Below are 11,846 nucleotides of genomic sequence, written 5' to 3' on the forward strand. Positions count from 1 at the left end.
GACATAAAAAAAAAAAAAAAAAAAAGGCAGTTACATTAAACCATCTCCCTGGTGCTTATGCTCTAATGGCCACCTCTAACAGCACCAAATCAAAATCTCCACTTCAGCTGTCTTTTGGGGACGTACGTAATAAGGTTTTTAATTTAGTAAAACCAATCCTATGCATGGTTTCAGCACTAGCCAAACCTCACCAATTCTTAATCTAAAAAAAAAAAAACAGGCACTTAGCACCCTTGTGATGTCATACAGAGAAGTCACAGGGCAGTACCTGAGGGTCTGTAGGTTGCACACTTTGGTACCAGATAACTTTTTTTTTTCTTTATAAGAAAGACTGAGTATTCCACACTGCACAATAATTCCTCCCAGGGTTTTAACTTTGTTTTATTTTCAAAACCAGGTCCAATGAGCTTTCTGAACAGCTGGTGTAGCTACAGAGAAACCAGCTTCCTTCAGAGAGCAGTGCTTTTGGCGGGGAGGAGGAAATCCCTTCATACTTGAACATTTTCTAATTGCTTATTTATTGTATTCTGGGGTATGGCGTAAGTACAGAGAAGCCATCACCTCAGATGGCAGCTTTTAAAAGTTTTTTTTCTTCTTCTTCTTCTTCTTCCTCAACACCATGATTCCTTTAACAACATGTTTCCAGCATTCCCAGGTAGGCCAAGGTGTCCTACAGAAAAACCTTGGGTTAGACCTACAGGGGGTCTGGCTGGTGTTACAGAAGGGAGGGCAGAGCTGGTGCAGCTGGCCATGGAGAAAGCTGACTTGGCTGGTGTGGTACAGAGAAGCCAGCTTGTTTACATGCTTATTCCATGACTGCTTGCCCTAAGCGGAAAGTGCCTTTCAGGATCTATTTTTGGAGGTTTATTACGTATGTCTGGTTCTCAATTCCAACAGTTTAATGAAGATCTAAATAAAATGCTAGGTTCTACCCTAACTGTGTCCATTATTATTTTATTTATTTTTGGGGAGGGGGGGTAACCAGGGATCGAACTCTGGTCTTTGTGCTTCTGAAGCAGGCGGCGGAACCATGGAGCTAAATCCCTGGCCTGGTTGGTGTCCATTTTTAAATGCTGTGGTTGTGAAGATTATGTATTTTTATCTTTAATAAGCCTTGAGTATTAGAATCTATAATTTAGGAACATTAATTATGCTTGGACCTACTGTGCAGACATCTATAGGTTTATAATCTTATCCCTAGATTTTATTGTCCACCATTGCCTTCTAGGCTGTACTCTACATGCCTCCTTACTGTAGCAGCCAGTAGGGTCTCAGCCATCTACGATCCTACATTTTAAACCATTAAGTGTAATATTAGAGTGGGAGTGTTGCTTTTTAGAGGTGGCAGGTATCTTTTTCACTAAAGCCTTATGTGGGAGGTAGAGGATCCCAAGACATGTGGATTTCTGCAACCACAAGTAACAAACATTTAGGTGAGTGGCTGGAATAAGAATACTTCAGGTCTTCATTGAATTATAGGTATATTTCATAGCACTGATAGAAAGTGGGGTGATCACTAGTACTGTACCCCTATATATTTTTTTGTAGTGCTAAGAAGTCAGACCTAGTGTTCCAGACATGGTGGACAGCTGCAGAGCTATACCCCAGCCCAACATACTTAACATGTTAGTCACTCTGGATTCATATTAAAAAGTGACAATTATAGACTCTTATGTAGATGACAGTGCTATAAGTTCTCAGAGGCTTAATTTATGGTTGCTTTTACATAAATCATTGACCACATTGGCTTTGAATTAGGGAGCTGAAGTACCTGCAGGCTCAAAATTGGCACGCGTCTACCACCAGTGTGATTGGGAGTGGTAGTAGCTCAATTTTGTATTCTGAGTGTTGAGGGCAGGGAAGTGATGATTCAAGCATGTTTATTGTGTACTTTATTACATTGCATTCAGGAGCATGCAACAGACCCCTCCCATGTGCCTTTCACATGAAATGTGCTCCCATAAAAATCTGATGCCTCTGCTGCTGTGACCTGAGGCAGAGTTCAGTGGTCACGTGAGTAATGGAGCAGCTGTAAGTATAAATGAAGCTTTGGCTGCCTGCCATGGTCTTCTGCCCAACTGGTTCCTGACCACAGACCAATAGCCTGGTCCTGAGGGTTAATTCCTATAGAGATGGTATTGATGCCTCTAAACCAGAGTGGTGGGATATGCCTATAATCCTAGATTGAAGCAGGAGGATCACTGCAAGTTTAAGGCCAGTCTGGGTTGCACAGTTCCAAGTTCAGGCTGAACTACATACATGGTGAGAGACTAAAAAACCTAGCAGACCAACAATGAATGTAACTACTGTATCCCTAAAATGTACCAATAAACTCAATTAAAGCTGAAAACTAGCAGAAAAGCAGTAAACTTTCAAAAGGAACTGCTTTAAAGCTAAGGTTTATCCCCCAATCAAGAAAGATCTTCCACTGTGCCCTTTTCTGGGAGGTAGGGTATATTCAATTAAGATGTGTGAATAGGGCCTGGGAGAAAATAGAAGGAAAAGAGAACAAAAGGATACAGCAGTGATGATAGTTGGCAAAGTATTAAGTGGGTATAGAGAAAAGGAAGGTGAATTACAAATTTAGAATTTGTTGGGCATGGTGGTATATAGCTAATAATCCCAGCACTCTGGGCAGTTGAGATGGAATGACAAGTTTGAGCCTAGCCTGGTCAACTTGGTGACACACTGTCTCAAAGCTGGGTATGTAGCTCAGTGCCAAGGCCGTGGGTTCAAACCCTTGAGTATTGCCAAAACAGCTTTCTGTGAATCCATCTGGTCTCCACCTTGCTTCACTTTAGCATACTCCTTGGGGAAAATGAGTCAAAAGAGGTAGTACACAAAACAGGAAGGCTGCTTCCTTAACCCTACATGAATTTTTCCTGAGACCCTCCTAAATAGAAGCCCTCCTGAGGGAAACCAGAAATATCTGGATTTAGCAGTAGTGTAGCTCGGTGGTAGAGAGCTTGACAAGTGCAAGCTCTTCTGGGTACAGTGATCGTAAAAAGGTCTTGATTGAAAAGCAGTGCTCCTCCCATTCACAAGATGATCAGGGCACTCTGCTGTGACCATCAATAGCTATACAGAAGAATTTCTGCTCACCCTAAAGTCCAGCCTATACTAAATATGGTGACCCTGGCTTTGGTCTACCCCTAAGTAGATACATCCCAGGGTAAAAGCTGAAAGAATACAGACAGCAGGAATGAAAATAAGACTGAAGAGGTATGTAAGAATTGATGAGACTTGATTTTTTAAAATTTGAGGAAAAAACCCAGAAGCTTAATTTTTTCAGAACTTCTAACTAAATTTCTGTGTTCTACTTTGGTGCTATTCTGTTTTGTCTTGTCTTGTTTTTTTGAGACAGGGTCTCACTATGTAGTTGAGACTGACCTGGAACTCACTGTGTAGCCCAGGCTGGTTTTGAACGCACAGCCTGCCTCAGCCTCCCAAGTGCTGGGATTACAGGCTGTGCCACCACACCCAACTTTTGGTGCTATTCTGAATTTTTTTGAAAAAAAAAATTTTTTTTTTTTTTTTTTTTTTTGGTACCAGAGATCTAACTCAGGACCTTGTGCTTGCAAGGCAGGCAATGGCACCACTGAGCTAAACCCCTGATCATACTGATTAAATCTTGATAATTTTTGGTGAAAAACTTAATTGGCTATATAAATAGGAACAAAGAAGGAAACAATTCTTGTGCTGATAAAATTATTTTGTGCATTTAGAATCTGATCTCTATCCTAATCATTACTTCTATTCAAATTTTGAGGGGTTTTGGGGGGAATAGGGGGGTACTAGGAATTGTACCCAGGGTCTTCACACTGAGCTGCATGAAGTTTTTTTTTTCTTTTTTTTTTTTTTGGTACCTGGGATTGAACTTAGGTCCTTGCGCTTGCAAGGCAGGCCACCAAACCGCTGAGCTAAATCTCCGGCTCTGCATAAAGTTTTAAGATGGTTTCACCAAGTCATTAAATTGCCCCTGCTAGGTTTGAACTTGTGATCCTCCTGCCTCTTAAGTTTGAAGCTACATTATTTCAGAGTTAAGTGTCACCAATTCTGAAAATTAAAAGCAATATGGTGCAGGACCTTAAGTCAAATAGACCTAAGTTCAAATCATCACTCAGTCTACCCTTTACTAGATGGATGTCTGGGCAAATAATTTCACCTCTCAAATTTCTCCATCTGTAAAGAGATTAATGGCTGTTACCAATTAATGTGTTAGTGGACACAGTGACAGATGATTATAATCCCCGCACTCAGAGGCTAAGAAAGGATCACTGAGTCCAGGGCCAGCCTGGGCTGAATAGTGTGTTCAAGACCAACATGAACTACATAGTCCCCGTCTCAAAAGACTTGTGTGATAGATAAGAGGGACACTACACACAGTGCCTAGCACTCAGCAAGTATTTGAGAAGTTTCTTTTCCTAAAGAACTGTTCAATATAAACTTAGCTCTTTATTCTAAGAGCACACTCACCTTGTTTCTAATTTCTTTATGATCCCTCAATCTTGAATTGAAAAATCTTATCTTTGCTTTACTTCCTTGGCTCCTTCAAGCTATCACCTCAGTTAAAAAGAACTTTGAAAGAAAACATAAAAAAAATCTTGAGTTTTTTTCAGTTGTCCATTGCATAGATACTGGGCCTGTAATTGGCTGCTCCCACATCTGCACGCATCTGGGCTCCCTTACAACTCTGAGTGGGTAGGATCAGAATCTGGCTCAGGAGGACTGGGACTGGAATCCCTGTTTGAAGGAGTTGATTCTCCTGGTGGCTCAAAAGGCCGCAAGTTGGCATAAGTCACCTCTTCAGCTAGTTGCTCTAGAGAAGGGCGTCCCAATACCAGATTTCGGAGTGATATACGAGTCATCAGGAAGCTGAAAAACAGGAAAAAAACTACTCAGTCTAAACTTTTTTTTTTTAAATGTTTTTTTTTTTGAGACAGGATCTCACTAGTTCAGGCTGGCCTCAATCAAACTCATGGCGATCCAAGTGCCAGGATCACAGCCATGTGTCACCATGCCTGGCTCAGTCCAAACTCTTGTTTCAACTAACAATTCCAGCCAAAGCCCTGAGGGAGCACCTGGTCCTTGCTCCACTCACCCTAGCATATACCAGAGACATGTTCCTGCTGGAAGGATATCCTGCCACCTATAGTCTGGCAGAAGATTTCAGGATGGAGGAATAACCCATGGGGAGGCTGGAGACAAGCTGAGATATAAGAGGACACTTACAGGTCGTCAGACATAGGATGCTTATTCCTTCAACTCAAAAGAGAAGGGACAGAAGATACCTAAACCTGGCTGTCCTTTCCTTGGAGCATCTCTAGTGTTGATGTCCCTGGAGAAAAGTTAACATGCTTGCAAAAATGATGGCAATGACAAGTACTGCTATGGGTGAGACCTACCTTCGGCGAAAGATGTATAGCTTTCGCAGCAAGAAACGGAAGAACCGCTCATGGAGAGGGATATTTCGCCGCCGTTCAATCTCCTGGAGCCTTTGCTGGCGTCTAAGAAAGGTCTGAACCAGAGGTGTTGGCTCAGGGCCCCCTTTTACTTCACCTTCCAAGAGAGGCTGCAGCTCTGGAGGTAGAGGCCTTGTTTCTGCCAGAAGACAGGAAAGAAGGAATCACTTGAGAGAGGGCCCTATTTCCGTTAGAACTCTCCATCAACCAGGGGCTTTGAGTTAATTCTTATTTAATGGCTAGATCCTCATTCATAACCCTGACTTTGTTTTGTTTGGGTTTTGGGGTTTTTTTTGAGACAGTGACTCACTATGTAGTTCAGGATGGCCTTGACTCACCATGAAGCCTAGGCTAGTCTTGAACTCACAGCAATCTTTCTGCTCTCTCTCTCCCAAGTGCTAGGATTACATTCATGCGCCACCACACCCAGCCAACCCTGACTTTTTGAAGCCAAGGGATACTTCAGCTCAAATCTTTATATACTTACCACTTCCATTCTCTACCTTCTCCTTTAATTCTTGCAGATACGCTAGGTCTTGCTCCAGGGCAAGCTCTGTGGTATTGACATAGATGTACATGTAGCAGGACGGAGTAGGTGACACAGTATACACCTTATGGTACTCACCAGCAGGCAACTAAAAAGGGGAAGAAATGGGTGTACTTCACTCTTAAACTCCCTAGCCAGCCTATGGCTTCCCTACTCTACCCACTTTTGAGACAGGGTCCCGTCCCGTAGCTCAGGCTGGCCTTAAAAATTCACTATGGAGCCCAGACTGGCCTCGAACTTGCAGTGATCCCCCCGCCTCAACCTTCCAAGTGTAGGTGTGCACCCTTCCTGGCACTGTTTTTTCTGTTTTAGAGTCTGAAGAAGTAACTGGCTCCTGGATGAAACTATTCACAGCGTGTGTGTGTGTGTGTGTGTGTGTGTGTGTGTACATACACATGCATATAGGGAATTAAACTCAGAGCCTGTATGGACCTGTTCTCTACCACTGGGCTATACCCCCAGCCAAAGCTCTTGCCTTTTGAAGCCCCCATTGTATTACTGCAATGGATGAGACATTTTTGTTTGTAATAAACCTTGTTCATCTAAACTTTCTGCCACTGTTACTCCCACCAAAATACCTGCATTTTTTCTCCCTCCTGAAGTGTCTGGTTCTTTTGTTCTGCCACCAGCTCCACAGTCACCTCCCCCTGCAGCAGCTGGATGCTAGTGTTGCCCAGGTCTTCGCTCACAAAATTCTCCAAGTGTAGCCCTGCCAGGGGTAACAGAATTTCTAATTCCATGGTTGAGACATATGCACTCCCAACCAGGTCAGAGACATTGCACCTTCCCAATCACCACCCCGAAGGAACTCCCTTTTCATTGCACCACATACAATGTCCCTGGCCAAGGACGCCCAAGAAACAGCAGTCCCTTATTTTCCTCCATACCGGGGAAATCTGCAATGAACACCACCTCGGTGTGGTTGTCTAGGCCGCTCTTGATTTCATGTAACTTGGTCCTCCAAGGGGATAAGTCCATCAAGAGTGGCTGCACCCATGGCGTTCGCTGGAAAGGGGACCAGACAGCCTGCACGATGTCCACACGAGGGTCAAAGAGCCTTAGGAAAGAAAAACATGCTCTAAGGAGCCCCAGCCACCCACCCACCCACAACTCCTGGCTCTGTTCCTCATTCCCAGCAAGAGGGAATGGGGTTTCCAGACAGAAGAAATGGCTTGGTATCAGCATGTTACTGCCAGTTCAGGGCAGAGAGAAGGGAAAGAGATGTGGGAGCCCTGGAAAGAATGGGGGTTAAGTGGCCACCTGAGAAGGCACCACGTTAAGAGAGTCTAAAAGAAGTCAGTCCACTTTTCTTCTGGATGATGGTGCCCCCTGCTGGACACAATCAGAAATGCCCACAACCAGTTCAACAAGGACATGCATTAGAGCAGCAACCTCTTAAGCAAGACAACTCCAGAGTGTGAGCTGTCTGTTCATCTTGGCAGAAAGAGCTCAGCTTCATTTTTTCCCATTCGCTGCTCCCCTTGCCCACCTCTGCTGGAAGCGGTCATTGATGGAGACCCAAATATCAAAGTAGATCTGGGGCTCAGTGACATTGTACTTGGGAAGCAGGCGGCTCAGGCAAGTGGCATACTGCTTCAGCATGTCTGCGTGATCCTTCCATCGTCGGCTCTGTGTGAATACCTGTCCCAAACCCCCACATTAGTCCCACCTCATCATCAAGCCCTAAGACAGGGCATGCACTGCCAATGGCACAAAAATATTGCTGCCTGCTGCCCATTTCAGACAGGAAAAAAATCTGGGCATGGTGGTACAAGCCTGTACTCCCTAACACAAGCCTGTAATCCCAACACTGTGGGAGGCTGAGGCAGAAGGATCAGAAATTCAAGCCCAGCCCAGGCAACTCAAGACCCTGTCTCTAAATAAAACATAAAAAAAAGGGCTATAGTTCTTTGTGAAGGCCCTGGGTTCAATATCCCATACTGAAAAACAAACAAACTTGTCTTTGAGAATGAATTTTTCATTGCAGGGCCAATGGTACTCATACTTACCTTTCCTAAATCTAATCTCAATTCAAAAAAAGTAAGAGACAAGCCAGGCATAGTGGCTCAAATCTGTAATCTCAGCCTTTGGGCGGGTGAGGCAGGAGGATTGCAAGTTCAGGTCAATCTGGGCTACATAGTGAGTTTAGAGCCAGCCCAAACTATAGAGTGAGACCCCAATTCAAAGCAAAGTGAGAGACATTCTATCATCCCACAAAAGGAAGGCTCAGTCTGGCTCTGGACAAAGGGAAGGGACCCAAGTTTGTTTTACTTCGTGGTATGTGTAGGACCAAATCAGTCCCTGAAGCTCCTGCAGTCTACTGTCAGCATGAGATGCCTCACCCCAGGGTTAAGGTAGCCCAGCTCTCCGGTCAGCCCATCGCGGTAGGTGATCTTCACATGCTGGTGGGAGCGGGAGTGCACCATCATGTCCCAGGAGTAGCCGTACAGCCCATTGGTCCAGTTGTTATAGCCCTGGCAGAGGAGGACCAGCTCAGTGTTTCTCACACCAACTCCATTGTCTACCCAGAAAGGGCTGCGCAGAACCAGCCCAATTTCCCCAGCTACTGTCTCCCTGCCACTCTAGGCTCTGCTGTGCATGCAAGCTCCTACCAACCTGGGTGAGGAAGTGGGAATATGGCAGGAAGAGCTGCTCCAGGAGGTAGAACAAAGTGAAGGCAGCGCCTAGCTGGTGGCGCAGCCTCGGCTTCTGGCTGCCTTTGGCCCGGCTCCTTTTATACACGCAGGAAGTGCTGGGCTGAGGGGCAGCCTTGAGGGGCAGTAGCTCATGAAACCTTTTGGGACAGTGGGATACCAGCTTCCGAGGCCACTCAGGAGAGCAGAAGAGAGGACTGCTGACCAGCATGACATAGGGAAACATACCTAAGACAGCAGAAGGTATTTCAAGAGTTTGAGTGGACTCTTGTAACACCCCCCTCCTTAGACGCCTCTCCCAGATGTTCCTTTTGAGTCCTTGGGGCCTGGCATGGCAGGGCATGCCTGTCATCCCAGCACTCCAGGAGGCTGAGACAGGAGGATGGCAGGTTTAAGCCAAGCAGGGGCAACTCAGCAAAACTCTGTTTCAAAGTAAAAAATTAATGACAGGGAGTGAAGCGGGGGTAAGACATAAACAGAGTTAAGATGTTATGCACATGCATACATGTACCAACTCCCCATGATGAATGAAATCATTATGTACTGCAAATGTACTAATAAAAATAAAATTAAATAAAAATTAAAAAGGCCAGAGCAATAGCTCAGTATGAAGGCCCTGGGTCCAATCCTCCTTAGTCATAAATACACACACAATATATACACACACACATCCTTGGGTGACAGAATGCTTGTCTAACATGTGCAAGGCCCTGGACATGATCTACACCACACACACACACACACACACACACACAAATTACCATTTTTCTTGCAGTGCTGGGATGGAACATAGGCCCTGGTTTATGGTAGGCAAGTACTCTACCACTGAGCTCTTATTACCAGCTTTTAAAAAAAAATCATCTTTTATTGTGGTACTAGGGAGCAAACCCAAGGCCTTTACACTGAGGTATATCCCCAGCAACCACTACCCACCCTCCTTTCTTTCAAATTTCAAGACAGGGTCTTGCTAAGTTGCTTGGGCTATGCTTTAACTTGTGATCCTCCTGCCTCAGCCTCACAGAATGTTGGGATTACAGGCAGGTACCACCATTTCTTATTGTTTGAGACAGGGTTTCTCTACATAATATAGTCTGACCTTGAACTCACTATGTAGCCCAGGCTGGCCTTAGAATCATTGCAATCCTCCTGCCTCTGCCACCTGAGTACTGGGATAATAGCTGTATGCCATCACACCTGGCCACAAATTCTTAACTATGGAATACTTATTCTTTTTGGAGATTCCTCACTAAATATGCTGAGCCCAGAATCCCAAATCCTCTCAACCCCACCCTTTCCACTTCGCAGTGACTGCTTTGGGCTCAGTTTAGCTCCTGCTCTCACCACTCAAACAATGCCTCTTGCTAGTCCCTGCAAACCTGTGGTTCCAGTTCCCTAGCCGGCTACAAGTACTGACCGATGCTGAAGAGCTGGGAGTTCATGCAGTGGAAGTAGGACACAAAGAAGAAGCCAATGGGTCTTGAGGCATCAAAGAAGAGCAGGAAGCCCGCAGAGAGGTCGAGCAGTAGCCCACACCAGTGTACCACGAGCAGGCTAGTCAGCTCCTCGGACAACACCAGTCTGCACACACAGAGACAAAGGTCCAACAAACTCTCTGGGAACCTACGTCACACCACATTACAGCACAATGTGCCTCTGCCACTGTGTCCTTGCCCATGGACACCCACTGGCTGGGCAGAACGCAGAGGTACTTAACCCACCCACAAAAATGCTCTACAATGTAATTTTCCAGCACCTGCAGGTGTCCAGCTATTTTTAACATAATCTCCTGTGAGGAGCAAAGGCAGATCTTCTAGGACAAGATCTGATGGAGAAGTGGGTATGTTGTGTGGGGCACGTTCCTCACAGAGGTCATAAGGAGATGAAACTTTAAAAGGTGAACACTGGACTAACACATAAGTCAAACTTCAGGAAGTGACAAATAACAAGGAAGAAGAAAAAGAACAAAGTGAGAGGCAGGAAGAGAAAAGCCAGAGGTGAAGCTCTGTTTTGCAGAGTTGAAAATAATGGTCGTGTCAGTGCGTGGACAGCGGCTGCCCAGTTCTTCAGTACCCTGCCTACAGGGCCCTGGCATGTGGCTGGGGCAGCAGGGCCAAGGCAATGGATGGGTAAGCTGGTTAATTCACCCGGTCATCTAGTCCTTCTTTTCCTTTTTCCCTTCTTGCCACTTTTAAGCCTCCCAAGAGCAGCTGGGGGTCGGTCTTTTAATAGCACTGACTCTGCCCTCTGCTGAATAGGGGGGTGAGGGACCAGGAACAGCTGCCATCACTGCACCTCAGGAGATGAGTCCCCAGGAGGTCTCTCCCGACCACCACTCAGCCACTCACTTGAAGGGGCTGAAGAGCCAGTGCCGGGACAGATGTTCCATGGAATAGCCTTCAACCCAGTCTGCATCCAGCTTCTTCACACCGGCAATGAAGTACACAATGAAGATCTACAAACACAAAATGCAACATGAAGATTCAAATAAAAGAAATTTTTTTTTTTTAATAACAGGGATCGAACTCGGGACCTTATCCTTGTGAGGCAGGCTGCAGAACCACTGAGCTAAATCCCTGGCCCAATAACATTATTTTCTACATCAAGAAACATTGTTTTCACTGTCAACAATAAAGTTAGTTCTGATCTCAGTTCAGGGCCCAAGGAAGAACATATCCATCCCTCTGTCCATTCACCTCAGATATTCGCTTAACCAATAAGCATTTGCTGACATCCTGCTTATGTCAGGCACAGGATTAGGCACCAAGGAAGAAGACAAAAGCACAGCTGTGGTCCTTTCTCTCATGAAGATTCTCATCTTGCACAGACAAAGCACTATCTATTCCGTGACAAACTGAGATTTAGAGATTGGAGAAAATGGAAAAGCTAGCTTAGCCTTCCAGCAAATGGAATATAGACAATCCTGGAAGGCAGAGTGCAGCCTGCGGAAAACCATTCAGAGTGGAAAACCATGCTGATCATGCTAGCAGTCCAGAAACACCTTCCTCTGTGCTGAGATCCCATACCTGGCCACGCAGCATCACATAGTTCCAGAGGGGCACATGAGCATTCCTCTTCCGGGCACACAACAGGCCATCCACAGACCTACACCAAAGAAGTTAGACATTAAGGAAGGTTTCTTAGCCCTTTAAATTGTAACAATTTTATCTATGTCACGGATACCTC

The 11,846-nt window shown here is 45.2% G+C and overlaps 1 protein-coding gene across 1 annotated transcript in view; it reads right to left on the reverse strand.

Annotated features, from left to right (window-relative positions):
• Positions 1-3,549: 3,549 nt before the first annotated feature.
• Positions 3,550-11,846, reverse strand: part of Ggcx (gamma-glutamyl carboxylase) — a 14,739-nt gene continuing 6,442 nt past the window's right edge. The window contains exons 5-15 of the mRNA XM_010625687.3: positions 11,687-11,765; positions 11,009-11,115; positions 10,078-10,241; positions 8,626-8,891; positions 8,352-8,483; positions 7,499-7,650; positions 6,897-7,066; positions 6,588-6,718; positions 5,950-6,097; positions 5,406-5,601; positions 3,550-4,875 (exon numbers count right to left, since the gene is read on the reverse strand). Of these exons, the coding sequence (XP_010623989.1) occupies positions 4,686-4,875; positions 5,406-5,601; positions 5,950-6,097; positions 6,588-6,718; positions 6,897-7,066; positions 7,499-7,650; positions 8,352-8,483; positions 8,626-8,891; positions 10,078-10,241; positions 11,009-11,115; positions 11,687-11,765 (1,735 nt within the window). The 3' untranslated portion in view covers positions 3,550-4,685. The remainder of the gene's footprint in view (positions 4,876-5,405; positions 5,602-5,949; positions 6,098-6,587; positions 6,719-6,896; positions 7,067-7,498; positions 7,651-8,351; positions 8,484-8,625; positions 8,892-10,077; positions 10,242-11,008; positions 11,116-11,686; positions 11,766-11,846) is intronic.

Source organism: Fukomys damarensis, unplaced genomic scaffold (genome assembly GCF_012274545.1).
Source record: "Fukomys damarensis isolate Sample0158 unplaced genomic scaffold, DMR_v1.0_HiC HiC_scaffold_2, whole genome shotgun sequence".
Taxonomy (NCBI): domain Eukaryota; kingdom Metazoa; phylum Chordata; class Mammalia; order Rodentia; family Bathyergidae; genus Fukomys; species Fukomys damarensis.